Consider the following 17,950-nt stretch of genomic DNA (forward strand, 5'->3'; position numbering starts at 1 on the left):
GCACAAAGTGGTGCTTTTTGTATTTATTCACCTAACAAGAGGGTTTATTACTGATGTCAAGCTATAGGGCTTCAGGGATACAAAAGGTGTGTTTTACTGCTAAGCAACTAGTGTGTGTTCACCATGCCCCTGTAAGTGGCCCTGTGGTGAGGTGTCCAGGCTCTGGTTCAAGGCAAGCAGTGACACCTCCTGTAGGCATCACACAGCAAACACAGCACCCTCAGAGAGCCCTCAGAGCAAGGTGAAGGCAAAACCACCCCTGAGAAAGCAAAAGCAGAACCCAGACCTGTGTGAAAGCACCAGCTGGGTTCTGCAAACACAGAGTGTCATCCCTGCCTGTTGATCTGGAGCCAGGGGGACCTGCTGACATCACACTCACGTCCCTGTCAGTGCCAGCCTGTGCCCCTGCTCCACTGGAGGCACCTCACAGAGCCACTCAGCAACCTTCACCTTCTGTGGGAGGAAGACATGTCCACCTCAGCCTGCAGGGATCACCTTCTGTGTTCCAAGCTAGTGCACTGAAGCCAAAGTGAGGAATGTGCAGTGTGTTTGTTTATGTATTTATTTTTGGGTTTTATACAAATGTATTTATTGATGCTGAAACTCCTCCTGCTGTGCAGAATGTCTGAGCTGCTTTATGCAGAGGCAATAACATTTTGATACATAACTCCACGTGTGTGTGTTTTTGTGTTCCCCAGAGCTAGGAAGTGTGAAAATCATTACATTTTAAAACAGGGCCCCACCATGGGCTTCCTGATGCTTTGGTTTGAATGGAATCCTCTGAGACTTCCCAGCCAGGTCCCTCTGGGTCTCTCAAAGACCAGGACTGTGACCAACACTCTGAGCAAAGAATCAAATCACAAGTCCACCAGCAAAAGGCACAGGAGAGACAAAGCCTCCCTTGACTGGGCACTAGTGACCTTTTCAGTGTATTTTTAATTTGCTCTCTTCCCATATCACAGAAACATACTCTGTTGTATTCCAGTAACAGAACATGCAGAAAAGCAAAGCCTTATAAGAAAGAGGGAGACACAACAGCCATTCACTGCATTCAGAGAGGGTTTTCCCAGATGAGGGAGGGGTTTTGATGGAGGTTATTAAAGCTGATGTCTTTGGAGAATCAGGAGAACACTATGAGAAAGAGGCAGGGGGTGATAGGAGGGGTTGGGAACTGCTTTGGAAGAGAAAAGCAAGATGTACTAATTAAGGACCTGAACTGAAGTAAAAGGGGAGATGGGAGAAAAGATTCACCCACTAGATTTTTCCTTTTTTTTCTTGCCTGTCTTCCACAAAGTGTCTTCAGATACATCCTGCACTGTAATCCCTCCTGTTCATTTAGGAAGATAGAGATCATCCAAATATAATCACCACCCATCTTCTTGTGCAATCAAGGAAAAAACCCCAGGCTTTGAGTTACAGGAAGCTCTGAAGTTGTGTAATCTCTACAAATTACTTTGATGTGTCCCAGCTCTGCTAACAGGGCCTGGGATGAGTTCTTTGTCTCATCCAGGTTTTCTCAGGCTGGAAGCTGGGGGAAGGCTGCAGGCCAGCTGGGCTGTACTGGGGCAGGCAGCATCCTGCTCCTCCACGCTTTCACTCACAGGATTTGAGACCTGCTTTCCACTCCAGAAGGGCCAGGGATGGCCAGAGCACAGTGCTCCCTCCTCCAGAGCAATCAGTCTGTAACTCCCACCTTACTTACCAGTTGTAGCTGTGCAGTGGGAAGAGCAGCTCTCCCCTCTCCCTGCCAGAGGCATGGCCAGTCAGCCAAACCCCTGCACACTGCTCACCTGCTGTGCAAGGGCCAGAGCTGGACCCAAACCTCCTGCACCACTGCATCAGAGCCTGAGACCTGCAGCAGCTCAGAGGAGACAACAACCACCCTGCTCTTTTTGATTTCAACCTATTATCTTCACAGATCTCTTGCACACAAGGTTTTTCTCCTCTTTCCCCAGCTCTACCAACAGTACCAAGTAGAGTTCCACTGAAAATCTGTGCTATGATCCTCTCAGATGTGTTTCTGTCCTCAGGAACTACCTTCTGACATAGGCTCAAGCTCTACAGTTTGGAAGTTGGAAACCAAGTGTTTGACTTTAAACTTGGCAGCAGACTTTTAGAGATCTTCAGGTACCTGAGCCATTCAAGAGGTAACATCTCTCTAGAAACAAGGACAGAAATGAAGTTCTAAGTTTTATTCTCAAAACTAAAGTCTCAGGTTCACTACAACCTCCCTTACCTCTTCCCTGTCATGGGTCATCACACAGCAGTGACGTAAGGGAAGGAAGAAGATGGAAATACTTTAACAAGCTACTCAGGAACCACCCTCACAATGAGTTGTAGTTAATTAGATGTAGGCCATGCTGGTGGAGAGGTGTGTCTGGCTTAATAAACCTGTGAGCCTTCTGCACCTCTCCAGGTAAGAGAAGAAAGACAACATGACAGCTACATACCAGTGCCATGGTTTGAAGCCTACAGCCCTGTAGATATCAAAGCAGGGTAGGGAATAGAAACAGCTCCAAGAAGAGCAAGGCTGAAGAGGTGAGAAGAAGGAGCAGTCACTCCTATCATGTGTCTGGCCCCAAGGACAAAAACATGCAGGATTTGTATTTTGATTGAATTGGCAAGATGTTGCTTATGGGACTCTCTTGTAATAATAAGAAAAAAATCCTTGTGTTTAGGAGCTTTAGACAACACAAGAGCATTGCTCATAAGGAATGTGCCTAATGCACTGTTGTCCTCTGTGGTCTAGGGCAGGTATTTCTGTTAAAGCTTTTCTAGGGCTGAAGCAATCACAATTTGAATGGTTCTCAGTGCTCAGTCCAGTTGGTTTTCCTTTGGTGGAACCTCAGCTTTATGCAATGGTCCAGTCAGTCCTAGGCAAAACCAAGGACTGAGGACAGGACCTCCCCATTTTCTGAGCAGTTATGACCACAGGATAAATAAGCCAGAGAAATAAGCCAGGGAGGTTATCCAGCTTGTGTCAAGGGAATATCTATGCTGTAAAAATTCAAAAGCAGCAGGTGAGGGAGTTTCCTGAGCCTCAAAGGCAGGCTGCACATGTGAAGCTTTCTCTGCTTTGGACTTCTTGGTAAAACCAGCAGCATGCAGCTGTACCAGTTCTTCAGCTGTTCTACACGTCTAGGGGTCTAAATCTGCACCTCCTGGAAACAGGCCATTGGTTTTCTCTTCTGATGAAAGAAGGAAAGGTTTCTCCCTTTTCAGAGAAAAGCCTGGAAATGTAGCTTAACAACACTGTAAAAAATTAAGAACTCTATGGAAAAGGAACTGTATTTCTTTCTTGCTTAGAATCATGGAATCACAGGATGTGTTGGCTTGGAAGGGACCTCTGAGGGCCATCCAGTCCAACCCCACTACAATAAGCAGGGACATCTCTAACCAGCCAAGTCAGGTTGCTCAGGACCCTATCAAGCCTGACCTTGAATGTCTCCAGGGATGGGGCCTCCACCTCCTCTGTGGGTGACCTGTTCCAGTGATCAACCACCCTCATATTAAAGAACTTTTTTCTGATGTCTAACCTAAATCTACCCTTTCCTAGCTTAAAACCATTACCCCTTGTCCTGTTGCTGCAGTTTTCATCCAAACTCCCAGTTCTTACCACGAATCCCAGAACAAAGCCTTATATCATGGAGCAGCCACAAAAATAAACTGTAGCTCTACAGTGGCATCTGAGAAAAGCCACAAGACAGCACGTGCTCCTCCTGTGGCTACCTCCTTTCCACCTCAATGAGAGAACTTCTGCAGCTGCCCGGAGTGCAGAGTCACAGCAGACAAGAGGAGCTCTGCTCTGCCCAGCGTGCAGCAGGACCATGGGCCCCTCACCTGGCTCCCATTCCAGGCCAGTATGAACAACAGAAGAGCTTAAAAACTCATCATCTGGCTCATTTTCATTTTGAGAAAGTATTTGAAGGCATTTCTTAAGGAGTTAGGTATCTTGCTTGCAGCATTTAGGAAGCTATCTAGGTGGACAACACTAAGTTTTAATATCTAGAGTTTTACCACGTCCAAGTCACCCGACCAGAAAAGCAAGCCCCAAACCTGAGAACTCTCAGCGAGGGCTTTCAGGCAGGAAGCTCTCTATCAGCCAAATGGTATTTGGCTCCCTTTCAAAAGCTGGGGATTTTCTAAGCCTCTGGCTTGTGCCCCTTTGTACAGTTAGGTGTGCACGCCTGGCACCCGCACACATGCGCGCAGGGCTGGAGGTGGTGAGCTCAGCGCCCAGCGCAGGCGGGACAGCAGCTCTGCAGCCTCTGCCTGAGAAACAAACCCAGCCCGGCCTCCCCAACAAGAACTGAGCTCCTGTAAAAGGTGATTCACCTGCACACGGGAGGGATCAGCCGCTGCTCTCCCAGCCCTGACTGTGTAGTTATTCATGAAGCAACTTCTGGTCGCCTTGGCTGTGTTTTCCGCGGCTGGTAAGTCCTGACTTCTCCTTCCCTATCACTGACCGTGTTTCTGCTTGATGGGAGATGATAGTTCAATCATGTTTACTGAAACAAGACCTAAAGAATGGGCTGTTGTCTGGGGGTTCAAAAGCTTTCTTCTGTGTGGCTCTCTCCTTTTCATATTTTCAAAGTGTGGGTGTGCTCAGTGCTTTAAGGATTAGTAAGGAGAAGAAAAGATTCCTTTGCTTTAAAGCGTTTGCCACTGATGTTACAACCCAAACCCTACAGGAGTAAAGGGTGTTCCTTGGCTTCAGGGGGCTTTGGATCAGTCCCTCTGTGTCTTAAGAGGAACAGCAAATGAATACAAGAACAGCCCTGATTTTAAAGGAGGTACAAACAAATAATGTACCATTAAAAGCCATTTAATCCTACTCCAGATGTGGCAAAGTCACTCCTGGGTGAATGATGGATAAACTTGCTTTTTCAAAAACCAGTTTTTCAGCAAGCAACCTTACCATTGACCTGCTCTTGTGCCTGTGATCTTGTACTAGAGGGAAGGATCTTCTACTTGAGGAAATTCTAACACAGAGGGACTTGCACACTGTGAACTATCCTGGCGGGTTTTCCCTGCCCACACTTGACTGAGCTTGTGTTAGTGCTGCTTTGCATAGCCGTGTTTTAGTGTGGATAAAAGGGGGAAGATGGAGATCTCCTTCCTCTGATACGATCAGGGTATTGGTGACTCAGCTGTCACGGTGCTCAGACAGGGAAACCCACCCCCTCTGGACTGACCACTCCATTTCTGCCTCGCCAGGAGCCCTGCAGGAGCAGAGGCGAGTGCTGAACTGCACAGGAGTCAGGACAAGAGCTGCACTAGAGTCCAACCCATTTCCATGCTGCTTCCCTGCCCAAATGCCATCCACAACGAGACTGAGGACTGGATCTCTGCCCTTCTGCCCAGTTCTCCTCCTCTAGAGCAGGCTACATTAAACTGCTGTCCCTTGGTTCTCCTCCATGGAGGCAGCTGGAGGGAAAGCTTGGAGCAAGGATCCAGGAACTGCTGTGGTTTAGTCCCTGCCTTACCACAGCTGCTCAATGGGATCTTGTTCAAGTCACCCCCATTCTGCTCCTCAGTTTTCCCATCTGTAAAATGGTGCCACCTCACTTATCACACCATTGTTTCATGGGGGGACTCACTGAGTTTGTGTCCAATTACAAGCACCATAACAGGACTGTTCATTTTCAGCAAGTACAGCTTGAAGCCCACACATGTTTGAAGTGTTTATCAATACTGCAAGAGCTGAGGAATGGATAAATGATCTGCCTTTCAGGGTGTGTTTATAAATTAGAATTTACAGAGCTTACAAATTCTGAAGTTCACTCTGCAAGTTAGAAGGTCTTGTGAGAAAAGTTTGCACTGTGTATTCATATGGAATACACGAAAATACATTTTGCCAGAAGTCTCCAGGGCACTCTACAGGGGCAGCTCAGAGCAGGGCCATGTCTGTCAGGGGCAAGTGACATTACTGCTTACCAAAGCCAGAACCATCTGCTGTGGGAAGAGGCACATGGCTCACAAAGCAGGGAGCTGAGCGAGTTGTTTGCCTCCAGCTGGCACACCCAGATCAGAGTCCAGGTCACCAGGGCTTTGCGTGTTGCCCTGTACAGGGAGTCTCCATCCAATAAAACAAGGAGCACGAGAGGTTAATGGCAGTCACATCCTCAATGAAACCAAACGGATCTCAGGCTATCGTTTCCCTGAGGCCAGGCAGAAAGCAGAGACAGTCACAGACATGAATCAGCTTTGAAAACACAGTATTGTTCTTAGTTTTCCAGTCGTTTCACTGCTGTAAAAGAGATCTGATAAGGAACTCAAGGATTCTCTTTCTGACTTCTGAGTGTTTGAGACCTTCCTGTGAAAATTCCTGACTTATATTTCTTTGGGATGAGTTAACAATCTGCAAGGTGTACACAGTGATGCGTGCATTTGAATTCCTGTTCTGTTCAAGCTTCTGCTTTGCAGCCCATCCAGCAAATGGGAAGTGGTGTGCCTGAGATTTCTGTTCCCTACAAGGCTGAGCAGCATTGGACCCACACTCATCTGAAGGCAGGATGCCAGAATATGCCTTTTAATACGAGTTTCCTCCCCTAGGCATTGTGACTACAGAGAGATCATCATGTCTGAAACGTGCAGCATTCTCTTCTACAAACTTCGAGAACATCCTGACATGGGAAACAGAAGCAAATATTCCCCCTGGCACTGTATTTGATGTCCAGTATAAACAGTACGTGAAGTTTGCTTCTTTTTGGGGTTCTCTTGTTCTTAGGGCCACTGTTCTCAGAGACAGAAGGGCCAGGAAAGAAAAGGAGATTTTGTTCTTTCTGCTTTTTATTCTGCTCTTATGGAAATGGTTCTGCTTAGACAAGAACACAGTAAAGGACAGGATTATTTAAATTGGTGGGTGATGCTCAGTTAAGCAAATACTTTTACATCTTGGTTTGGCAGTTTTACTCCGTTACTGAGCTACTCTTTGACTGCAACAACTTCCTTCTCTATTCTGTAGTTTCCTCACCTGTAAGTACAGGTAACAGCAACTGTCCTCTGGTTCAGCCATCACAGCTAAGAGAAATCAGGCCAGCAGTACCCAAGAGCTTTGTTGCCTTTGGGTAAGTCCACAGACTCTGCAGCAAACCTGCAAGTAGTCATCAGCCTCAGAGCTGGGCAGAGAACCCCAGAGTCCCTGACTCAAAGGACACTCCTGCCTTGGAACAAGCCCCACTTGACAGGGCAATATCCACACAGAAGCCACCCACGGGATCAGAGCAAGGGCTGTATTCTGGGGAAACTTTCTCTGCCATTCCATCCCTCACCACTTGCTGGCTGCAGGAATGAAGTGAAAAAATACTAAGAGCTGACAACACAGCCCGTTTGGATCGTTCTGGTGAAGGGCTGCACTGCCTCTGTTCTACACGGACTAAAAGCTTTTTTTGTCCTAAGGTATGGAGAAAAATCCTGGCTCAACAAGCGGGAGTGCCAGAGTATCACACAGCCCTTCTGCAACCTCAGCAGGGAGACAGAGAACGTCTCGGAGCATTACTACGCCAGGGTGAGGGCCACTGGCCACTCCTGCTCCTCCTCCTGGCTGCCCTCGGAAAGGTTTGAACCCCGAAAAGAGAGTACGTACCTCTGCTGCTACCTGCCCACCCCAGGGCGCTAGAGAGGCACTCCAGGCCCTCCTGAGGTTCAGGATGCTATTTCCTCTTGTTTCAGCATTGCAAGGCTCTGTGATTGATAGGAAGGCTTGTTACTGGGCAAGGAGGCAAATGAGCAAATAGGCAGTGCCCTCCCTGAGGTCTGACACCAACGTGGGATTAGAGGAGAAAAGGAAAAGTCAGATGTCCTCAGAGGAAGAACTGGTTATTAAGGCTGATGAGAGGCAGAAGGAAGTCAATAAGAGACATGATGGGCAACCTGAAGACAGTCAGTAATAGTCACACAAGCTGTGAAATGGGAAATCCTGAAAATCTGGCTAAGCAGCCAGACCAATGGATTTTTAATGTTCCCACCCCCTAAGCAGGCTCTGCTGCAGACACACAGCCTGGCCCTTGGGAGCCTTATTGGCTCTGTCACTAAGATCTTCCCACTGCATACTGTGAAGAGTAAGGTGAGGTGGCATGAGCAGTCAATGGTTATGAAGAGCTTTCAGATCTTTCCACAAAATAAACTATGAAAGAGCCATAGTTGCTTTGATCATGGAACATTTGCTTTGCAGTGCAGCACAGGCACTAGCACCCGGGGTGAGGTGACCCCTCCCTCAGAGCCATTCTTGACAGTTCAGTGTTTCCAGGCTATGTGGTCATGGAGAAATCCTGAATGCTGCTTTAAAAGGTGCTGTAGAGACTGGGTTAAACCTCTGTTTAAATGCTGGGCCTAGAATATGCCCTGCACTGAAGGAAAGTGTAGAGACAAAAGAGCTGAAGTACCATAAAGACAAAACCTGAGGTAGGATGGGAACAGAGTTTTGGGGCAGTTAGTGGTGGGATTCACACTCAGCACACACGTGTGAGGAGGGTGTCCCCGTGCAGCAAACAGAAGTGCCCTGGAAGCAGTAAGAACACACTCCTCAGGAAAAGCTTGGGGGGAGAACTTCTAGGGACAAACACAGGCTGGAGGTGGCAGAATGCTGAAGGAGATGGTATCTCCATCTTCCTTCTCCTTCCTGCACCCAGTGGAATACAGCTCAGAAACCTGTTTGTGTATAAACAGAAGCAAGAACTGACAGCGAGTCCGGGGGGTGTGTACAATTTGTGTATAAGATGATCTGGTAACATATCAGCTTTAATCTTAACAGCTGACACTGCCTCTTCTGTCTTTTCTAGCTATTATTGGAGCACCAGAAGTGGAGTATATTCCATACGTACGGTCCATAAAGTTTCTTATACACCCCCCCTACACTCCGCTGAGGGGTGAGGATGACCGCCAGCTAACCATAGAGGACATTTATAGCAAGTTTGGTGCTGTTGATTATCAATTAACAATATTCAACCAAAGGACACACCAAAAGGTAAATCACAACCTCGGGCCACGAGCCCACTGACTTTTGTAAACTACATTTCATGTATGATGGAGAAGGACCCGAGAGCTTATACACAATGGATGAGATTTCTGATGTACAAGAGAAAGTTTCAGAGTCTTGTCTCAGCAGACAAGAGGAACTTTAAGCATTCCCCTAAAATTCTAGAAAAAGAAACTCGTGTTTCTAAGGGTACTGTATAAGCAGCACAAAGTAAAACCACTGGTGACTAAAAAAGAGAACGATTTCATTAGTTCAAGTCTTAAGAAACTGAAACACAAAACCAAAATACAGCAACAGTAGAAAGCAAATTATATATTTAGAATTCCATTAGACAGAATTATTGTAGTCCTGGAACACCTTATTAGTAAATAACATTTTATGTTAAGTTTTGCAATCTGATTTGAATAAAATGTATGCATTTAATCTTTCTAAAATACAGAATTTGCCTTTATTTTAAATAGTGGACAAAGAACGAGAACAACAAAGAATTTGAAGTTTCCAACTTGGACCCAGACACTGAATATAATGGAACAGTATCTATATCTCTCCTCCAGAAAAGCAGCAAAGCTCAAGTGTTTTGGGTCAAAACACTAGCAGGTGAGGCTGTTAACTGGGATATTGGATATACAAAGACGTACTTTCAGCTGGTCTAAGATAAACTGGCCTTGTTAAAGATATTGAAGCAACACTGACTTTCCTCAGCTCAAAATCCAGTCCTATGGGACCAGACTGTTAACATCATTTAGCTAATCTCACGTGGCTTTTCTAATCCAAGCTCTGAAGCTACATTTTCCAATTGTGCTCTTTCCCCCTCACCAGACAACACTTGGCTTCTGTACTGCTTTGTGCCACTGGCGTTCTGTGCTGGCCTGGTCTTTGCTGCTGTCAGTTATGGGATCTACAAATATGTCAAGCAACACGGTGCACAGCCCATGTCTCTGGTAAGTGCTCTGAAGTCACCAGCTCATCTTGAAGCCCTGGGCCTTCTTACCCCATCCCTCACCTCCTGCAGCAAGCACCAATTCTGCATGCTGAGGGAGCTGAAGGGCAATCTGTTGCCATGCTCCAGGGCTTAGGGGAAATGTTGTGAAAAATAAAGCAGGAATTTTTCTTCCTCATGTTCTAGGATTGCGCAGTTGCCCTGATGCATAGAATCATAGAATGTATGGGGTGTGAAAGGACTTCTAAAGGCCATCTAGTCCAACCCCAACAAGAGATGTCTGTGTTCCTCTGAAGGGTCACTCCCCAGGAAAAAAAACAGAGTTGTTCTGTCAACAGAGCAGATCCCTGGTGGCTGTTACCAGCTTTTACTGATATTTCTCCAAAGAAAATATTAAAGAATCTAAAGCAAACCTTTAAAGTCATGGCTTGTTGTTAGTAACTTGTGTTTGTCTACCTACTTCAACAGGACTTCAGAGGGATTTCACCATTCCAGCCTCTTACACTGACAGTGGAGCATATTATAAAGCCCATTAGTTTACCCAAACCTCCACTTCTCATCCCTGAAGTGCAGCTACCACAGATCAGCCACCACTTGGACAGAGCACTGGAGCCACTACGGTCCTTCCACCTTCCAGACACTGCGTACCAGCAACAGGCAGAGGTACCAGCACTCCAGCTGCCCATGCAGCCAGCCTGCTTGGCAGGGCCAGCTCCTACCTGTTATGCTCCTCAAGCAGGCAAGCAAAGTCTTCCTACTGCCACGTCCAGCAAGTCTCTGCCCCTAACCTATGGGGTGTGCGGCGAAGGCACAGACCGTGCTGACAAGAAGAATTTGCAGCCAACCCAAATGCTAAAGGATGTTTCTCCAGATAGTTTTGTTGGTGGAATGCTCATAACCCAGATGCTGGACAAGAGCTGCAGCCATTGGAATTACAAAGAACAAAAGCCAAACTTGGCACTGTGGAATAGCAGTGACACAACTGAGTCGGTTCTCTCGCAGGGGGGCCCTGGGCAAACACAGCAACTGCTGCTGCAGCCTGATGGGATGGAGAGTAAAGAGCACGTGCCTCAGCTCTCACTGTCTTTGCTGGAACAAGGAGGATGCTACAGACAGCAGACAGCACAACCACCACAGCTGTTGTCTTCAGTGAAAGTTAACACAGACTACATCAGAGAGGACGAACCGCTGTCGTCTCTCCCAGCAGCCTTCCTTTTGTCAGTCAGTCCTGGCCACAGCTTCTCTGGAGAGAGCAACACAAAGCAGTGGATGTTGCCAGATTCGTTCTCACATTCTGCAAACAAATTGCAGTTCCCAGAGACTCCAGAATCAGAAACATTGATGGCAACAAAGGAGCCAGGCTGCACAGAACTGAATAATGCGTCCCCAGACACCATCTCAGACTGGGACCATGGCACACCCCTCACTATGTTCTTCAAAGACTTGAACTTAAAAGTACTGTGGGATCAGGATGAAAACACAGAATTTTATTAGGATGACTTGATGATATTAAAATCCAGCTTATGTTTGCTTGCATGAAATAGTAGCCTACCCTGCAAAGAGTGCAATGCAAATAAACATCACTAACCCTGGATGTATTAACGTGGCACAGAGATGTCAGGCTGCTCCCACTACTGTTCTCTCCTGGTGATAGGCACCTTCACTGGTATAATTACCTCATGGTATGCTGCAATACTCTATCTCTGCACTTAAATAACAGGCCTTTATTTCATCCCTAGTCTTGAAATCTATTCTATATTGGACTACTTTAAAAGCTGAGTTGAGATTCAAGTTCAAATTCCAGATTCAGTTAAAGGTTAGGAAAATTCACAACAGAAGCTCTATTTGCTCTTTACCACCACCAAAGATCCAGGTCCAAGATCTGTCCACCCTTTAAAGAAATCCAGGTGCAGAAGTATGCAAACTTAAAAGAATTAAATGTATCATGATACAGTAATAGAATCAAATATACATAGGTGTTCTGCCCTTGGATATATGATTTGTGCAATACAATGGGCTACTTTCAGACTTTGCCTTCAAAGCAGTCATTGAAACTGTGGCAGCAGCTCCTGAGGCAGCAGTTCTGTGAAACTGCAGCTCCCCTGCCCCCTGAGCTCTTTAACGCTCATACAAAGACAAAGCCTTTTCCACCTCTGCACCAGATTAGTGCAGTCTTGGCCCAGTTCTGACATATTTCTGACAAATTTCTTAAGTGCTGCCCATTTCTTTCTCTGAAATAGTCACACATTCTCTTCTTCCCTTGACATCCCCAGGGATGAAGCAGCTGGGATCCCATTCCATGTAGGCAGGCATGTGAGGATTTACACCAAGCTCAGCTCAGCCCTCAATCTCAATTTACACTTATCACAGTTCATGCACTCAGCAATCTACAAAGGAGACTTGGGAGGTCTTGAGCTGTTTCCTCTCACCCTTCACCGACCCTCTCCGTGAGGAACACGCCCCATCTGCATCAGGGAGAGGAGACCAGGACTGCAGAGCCTCCCTCTGCTCCTGTTACCAGCACACCCACCTCCAGGGCTGCAGTGAACCAAAACCAGTGCAAACTGGGAAAAAAACTCCTCTAGCACTGCACCTTGACCAAAAGCAAGCTAAATGGTATTTATCCAGGCCACAGAGGAGGCCATTGTTTTTTGTTAGGATGAAAGCACAGTTCAGCCTGTTGACTTCCACTGGTGTGGTGAAAGTGTGTCTGATGACATTGGTTTTAGAGGAGAACTGAAACCATTTTTAGGAATAAGCAATTAGACTGTGAATGGTATGGGGAAGTCCTGACTTGAAGAGCACTGCCAGAGAAAGGCTGCCCAGAAGCAAAACTCAGCTGCTCTCACCATGAGTGAGCACACTTTCGGGTGTTCTCAGTCCTGGGAAGATGAGACTAAAGGCTAAATTCACTTCCTTTGGTGTGATTGCCCAAATAAACTGGAGCCTTATGAAGTAACGAGTTTAATGATTCAACCCAGGATTAAAGAAATAGTCTTAGAAACTTTACAGGCAAAGGTTCACATCCTAACTCCAGCATCACTATTGAACGACGCACTATGTCCTGTGAGGCCAAAAGGTGCAAATGCCAGATGTGGTGAAGAGGTGTCGTGGCAGAGGGTAGGAAAGGCAGGAACACCTGCACGGTTGGGCAGCAGGACACGTCCATTGGCCACTCTCACTTCATGCCATTCAGTATCAAAGGTTTTGTGGAATGTCATCAGAGCTGTTTTATGCACTTACTCTGTGTCCAACCTATAGCATCGAAACCGACACAGAGACGCTGCAGAGACAGGAGCTGCAGCAGCCCAGCTCTCTTGTTTCCAAGCAGTGTGAGACCCCAGGGGCAACATTCTGCCCTCCTAACTCCCCCTTCCTTGAACAGGCTGCATTTCAAGCCAGTGATGCCAACTACTTTATTCAGAGTTGCCTGTGGGCTGCATATCTTGTGTCAACGACATTCCCAGCGACGCTACTCGGGGGAAGAAACAAATGCCACAACATCAACTTTTTGGCTCATGTTGTGAAATGTAACCCTCCCCACAGGGCCTGTTTGGGCAGCACAGTGTGGAAGGGAAGGAGGCCTTAGGAGAGCATTTGAAGATGCTGCTAAAAAATCACAGAATCATAGGATGGCTTGGGCTGGAAGGGACCCCAGAGATCATCTCATCCAACCTCCCTGCCATGGGCAGGGACCCCTCTCAACTAGACCAGGCTGCTCAAGGCCTCATCCAACCTGGCTTTAAACCTCCAGGGAGGGGCATCCACAGCCTCTCTGGGCAATCCAGTCCAGAGTCTGGCCACCCTCATGCTGAAGAACTTCTTCCTAAAATCTAGTCTAAACCTACTCTCCTTCAGTTTAAAACCATTTCCCCTTGTCCTGTGCTGCAGACTCTTGTGAAAAGCCCCTCTCCAGCCTTCCTGGAGGTACAAATACATTTCCTATTTAAAAGCCATTTCAAACCCCTCTGCAGACTCCCTGCCCCAGGGTCTGATCACGTCCAGCCCTTACTGAATGTACCATTTTGGTGCCCCCAGAGGACAGATGGGAAGTGAGGTGCAGCAAGCCCAGGATCAGACTTTTAGAATGCATGTAGATGCCTAAAGATGCCAAGTGTCCCTCCCAGAGCTGGGATGTTGATCTCTTCTTCAGGCACTGTCAGCACCTGCAAAGCTCCGTTGCCTCTGACTCCACTGACAGGCTGTGTGTGGCAGCAGTGACCTTACAGGCTCAGAACCCAGGTACTGCCCCATCCTCTCCTCAACTGCTCTAGCCCTAACAGCAGCAACTGCAATGAACAGGGAACCCAGTCAGGAGGGAGGCTCTGTAAGCCAAGCCTGAAGGAGGTGACTGACAGCAATATTCTCAACTTCCTGCTCTCATCATGGCTCAGTCAATATTTACCTTTTAGGCCTTGACATGCCAAGCAGGAGGAGATCGATTCTTGTCTCATGAGTCACCTCCTAAATTTAACAGGAAGATCATCCCTTCTACAACTATTCCTCTTTGGAAAAGCTTGGAAGCAGATGTGGATGCTGCTGAGCTGCAGTGCAGCTGTGCAAGGGAAGTGCCTGTCCATCCCCCAGCCACCCGTGCTGCCCTCGCTGCCTCCCATTTCACTGCTTTTCAGCACCAAACTGAGCACCTTGTTTCAAAAGCCACCTCGTCAGACAGCTCCAGCAGCATCTAATGATCTCACTCCCCTTCTCAGTATGGACATTTTCAGATAAACAGCAGGATTTCAATGTCATTTCAAAGGCCTTCCCATGCAAGGCACCTGTATCGAACAACAGCCTGTTCCTCATTTTTCTTGACTTTCCAAGGGAACAGTTTTGATAGCTCCAGACAACAAAAATGAGAAGTGCCCTGCCACAAAGGCTGTGCTTACTCCCAGCCAGATGTCCCGAGGGTGACAGGTGAGTGCTGCAGCTCCAGCTGTCACAGGGAGATGCACACAGCAGGTGGCAGCTGTAACCCTAGAGCCAGGGATTACTCTTTGTGTCCCAGCTAAATCTGGGAGCTGTCACTGAGCCTCCCCTCGGGGCTCACCAGGGGTCCTCGTGCAGGGATGAACACCCTGCTGCACAGCCAGGCTCCTGCCCTCCCGTGGTGTTTGCTCGTTGTTGGTTCTGGCATTGAAAGGTGCCTTCTTTGAAGACTATAAAAAAATCACCTATTGTTTTCTGACATGCACTTTGATGAAAATCTTACTCAAGGAACAAATTGTTGAAGGCAAAATGAAGCAGAGTTGAGGGGCAGCTCTGGATGTATAAGGACCCCTGACAAAACAGACTTTATAGCTTCACTCTGGCATCACCTTGGCCTAACAGGATGGGGAGGATGCAGCAGAACTCCGTGGAAGAACTTGCACAGCAGCTGGATCACAGTGCTGACCAGTGGCCTTACATGTGCTGGGTCAGAGGATTTCAAATGTCCACGTGTATCTTCTCTTCTCTCAGGCTGAGATAATGAGAGCTGTGAGATGTGATTGTAAGAGATTCTGTAAGAAAAAGGTGTCTAAATTGGTATATGGTTTGAAACAGCAGCCATATGAGGAGAGCATGTCAAGGTTCTTCTCTTTAAAGAGGGTTGATATGACAATGATTAATTAATTTAATAATATTAAGCAGAATAGACAATAATTTCTCATTTGTCATAATAAAAAATTCAGGAAAGTATTCAAGTGATCAAGTAATGGTTCAAAACCAATGGAAGAAAAGTGTCTACACCTTGAGAGGTTACACCAAAACATATGCTGCACAGTTGTACCTGTTCATTGCTTCCTCAGGAATATGCCTGAAACAGTCACCAAATGAACTCCACGCCCAGAGTGCTTGTAGTTCTAGTGCTGATCCTGCTGGAGTTCAGCTTTTATTTGGATGGTGCAGCAAACAAAGGTGCTTAGAAATGGATCCTACTGGTATGGGCAGGGTGACTCAAACTGTGCCAGATTTGATGGTGGAGTTCATTTCCACAAGGTCCTGTGGAGGCCAGAATCAGAGTGTTCAAAAAGGACTCTCCACGCCCAGAGTGCTTGTAGTTCTAGTGCTGATCCTGCTGGAGTTCAGCTTTTATTTGGATGGTGCAGCAAACAAAGGTGCTTAGAAATGGATCCTACTGGTATGGGCAGGGTGACTCAAACTGTGCCAGATTTGATGGTGGAGTTCATTTCCACAAGGTCCTGTGGAGGCCAGAATCAGAGTGTTCAAAAAGGACTTAGGTAATTTAACAGGGCTAGGACAGTAAGTGACAATAAAGCACCACGCCCAGCTCAGGCAAAGCTACAGGCCACTCTCAAGAGGCAGGATGCTGGGGTGAACAGACCTTCAGCCTCCTCCAGTATGGCAGTTTTATGTTCTTACATATCCTCTTTACAGGCTTTTAGTGGCTCTGAGAAGCTGTGCTGACTCCTCAAGTAAGAAAATGGAGCTGGAAACCATCTGGCTCACAAACTGGTACTGTAGTCTCAGAGCGTCGCTACTTTCAAACTTTGATTTCTCCTTCTGACACCACAAAAACTATCTGCTGCTTCTTACATTGCTGGGAAGGGTTTATCCTGACTGCTGAAATGGCAAATCTGCCTCAAATAAATGGAAAACCAGCAGCCTCTGTTCTTCAACCCTACCCCAGACTCCCAGACACGGGCAGCTGGGTAAGGCAGCTCGCCCGCTATTGTGGCAGCGAGCCTTCATCTGCCTCTAATAAGGAAAGTAGAATAGTCACAGCCAACCAAAACAGAAGAGCTGCTGTTAGCTCCTGATCTAATTATACACTGACATAATTTAGCTGGAGCTGGCATTCACTAAAGAGATGTCCAAGTAAATGATTTCACTCTATTATGCGGCAAAGGCAACGTTAACCCAAGGGAAATTCCTGGAGGAGGTTAAAATATTCCTAACTCATTTTAGATGCTTTGTGAGCTTCTATCCTAAACGAGCAGAGGATAACACAATGCTCTGATGCCTGAATTTTGGAGGCACCTGTCTTTCCTCACAGCATTTGGCAAAGGCAGCGATTTGCCCGATCTGAAGCAGAGTTTGTGCTTAGCTGCCTCTGCAGTGAGCAGCTCCAAGCACGCCACCCCTGCCCGGGTCTCCCCATTGTCCCTGCCATGGCACGGTCAGAGGCTATATTTAAGACTCCAGGATGGGCACCCAAACATGGGGAACATTCTTTTGGGGAGAGTCACTCTTGGTGTCATCAACAGGGAGAAGGAAACACTCCTTTGTCCCGTCTCTTTCACGAGGACAGGCGCTCTCACTGTAGTCTTCACAGGGTGAGTTTGGTTTCTCTGTAAATAAACTCCTGTTTAGAGCAAGATTTTACAAGATGTTCATTAACAGCATCAGTTATTTTGTATGATCACTTTATCTGAATTGCTCTTCAGAGATAGATGGGCTTGGTGATTGCATCTGCTTTAAAGTGTCATTACTGTTTTCCCAGTGTTGTTATGTTCTTACTTCATGTTTGCTCACAAGAATCTGTTTGGGTTTACTGGTTTGCTTAAAAAAATATATACTGGGATTGAAAAGGCTTCAGCAGATCAGAACTCTGTATATTTACAATGGACACCAGATTATAAAGCACTGAAAATTATCTGGGGAAAAATAAAAGCACATGATATAGCAAAAATTAAGCTGGATTAACAACTATCCATGAAATGGAAACAAAGATCTGATACCCAGTAGCCATTCTGCAGCTGAAAGAGTCCTGAGGAGAACAGTAGTCTATGAAATTACAAATACTTTTTTTCCATAAAAGCCTGTCTTATTTTCTCCTTCTTATACTTGCCAATATTTCCTTGTTTCTTCCAAAATTAACATTTTCTGAAGATATATTATCACGATAATTCTGTATTTCCATTTGTATTTGGAGATATTTTGTATTTACCCCAACAGCTCTGCTCTTCCATGCAACTGTGTTTTTTTCACAGACTGGTTTTAAGAAATTGGTTTATGTTAACAGAAAATTGTACTACTAGTAAAAGCTGTGAAGTTTGTGGTTTTTATCAATTTAAGAATAGAAAGCA

General features: G+C 46.5%; 1 protein-coding gene across 1 annotated transcript; it reads left to right on the forward strand.

Moving 5' to 3' along the window:
* Nucleotides 1–123: 123 nt before the first annotated feature.
* IL22RA1 (interleukin 22 receptor, alpha 1) lies at nucleotides 124–11,414 on the forward strand. Its single transcript, XM_008935649.1, has 8 exons — nucleotides 124–131; nucleotides 2,050–2,147; nucleotides 6,556–6,688; nucleotides 7,402–7,580; nucleotides 8,784–8,968; nucleotides 9,442–9,577; nucleotides 9,800–9,921; nucleotides 10,389–11,414. The coding sequence occupies exons 1-8, from the start codon at nucleotides 124–126 to the stop codon at nucleotides 11,412–11,414; spliced, it is 1,887 nt and encodes a 628-aa protein (XP_008933897.1).
* The last annotated feature ends 6,536 nt before the right edge of the window (nucleotides 11,415–17,950 follow it).

This window comes from Merops nubicus, unplaced genomic scaffold, assembly GCF_000691845.1.
Source record: "Merops nubicus isolate BGI_N331 unplaced genomic scaffold, ASM69184v1 scaffold5262, whole genome shotgun sequence".
In the NCBI taxonomy this organism is placed as follows: Eukaryota; Metazoa; Chordata; class Aves; order Coraciiformes; family Meropidae; genus Merops; species Merops nubicus.

Excerpts from the sequence above, each read along its gene's own strand:
- IL22RA1 (XM_008935649.1), top strand. Across the intron at positions 2,148-6,555 it reads GTACCTGAGCCATTCAAGAG|GCATTGTGACTACAGAGAGA; the intron begins GTAACATCTCTC and ends TTCCTCCCCTAG. Across the intron at positions 6,689-7,401 it reads TTTGATGTCCAGTATAAACA|GTATGGAGAAAAATCCTGGC; the intron begins GTACGTGAAGTT and ends TTTTGTCCTAAG.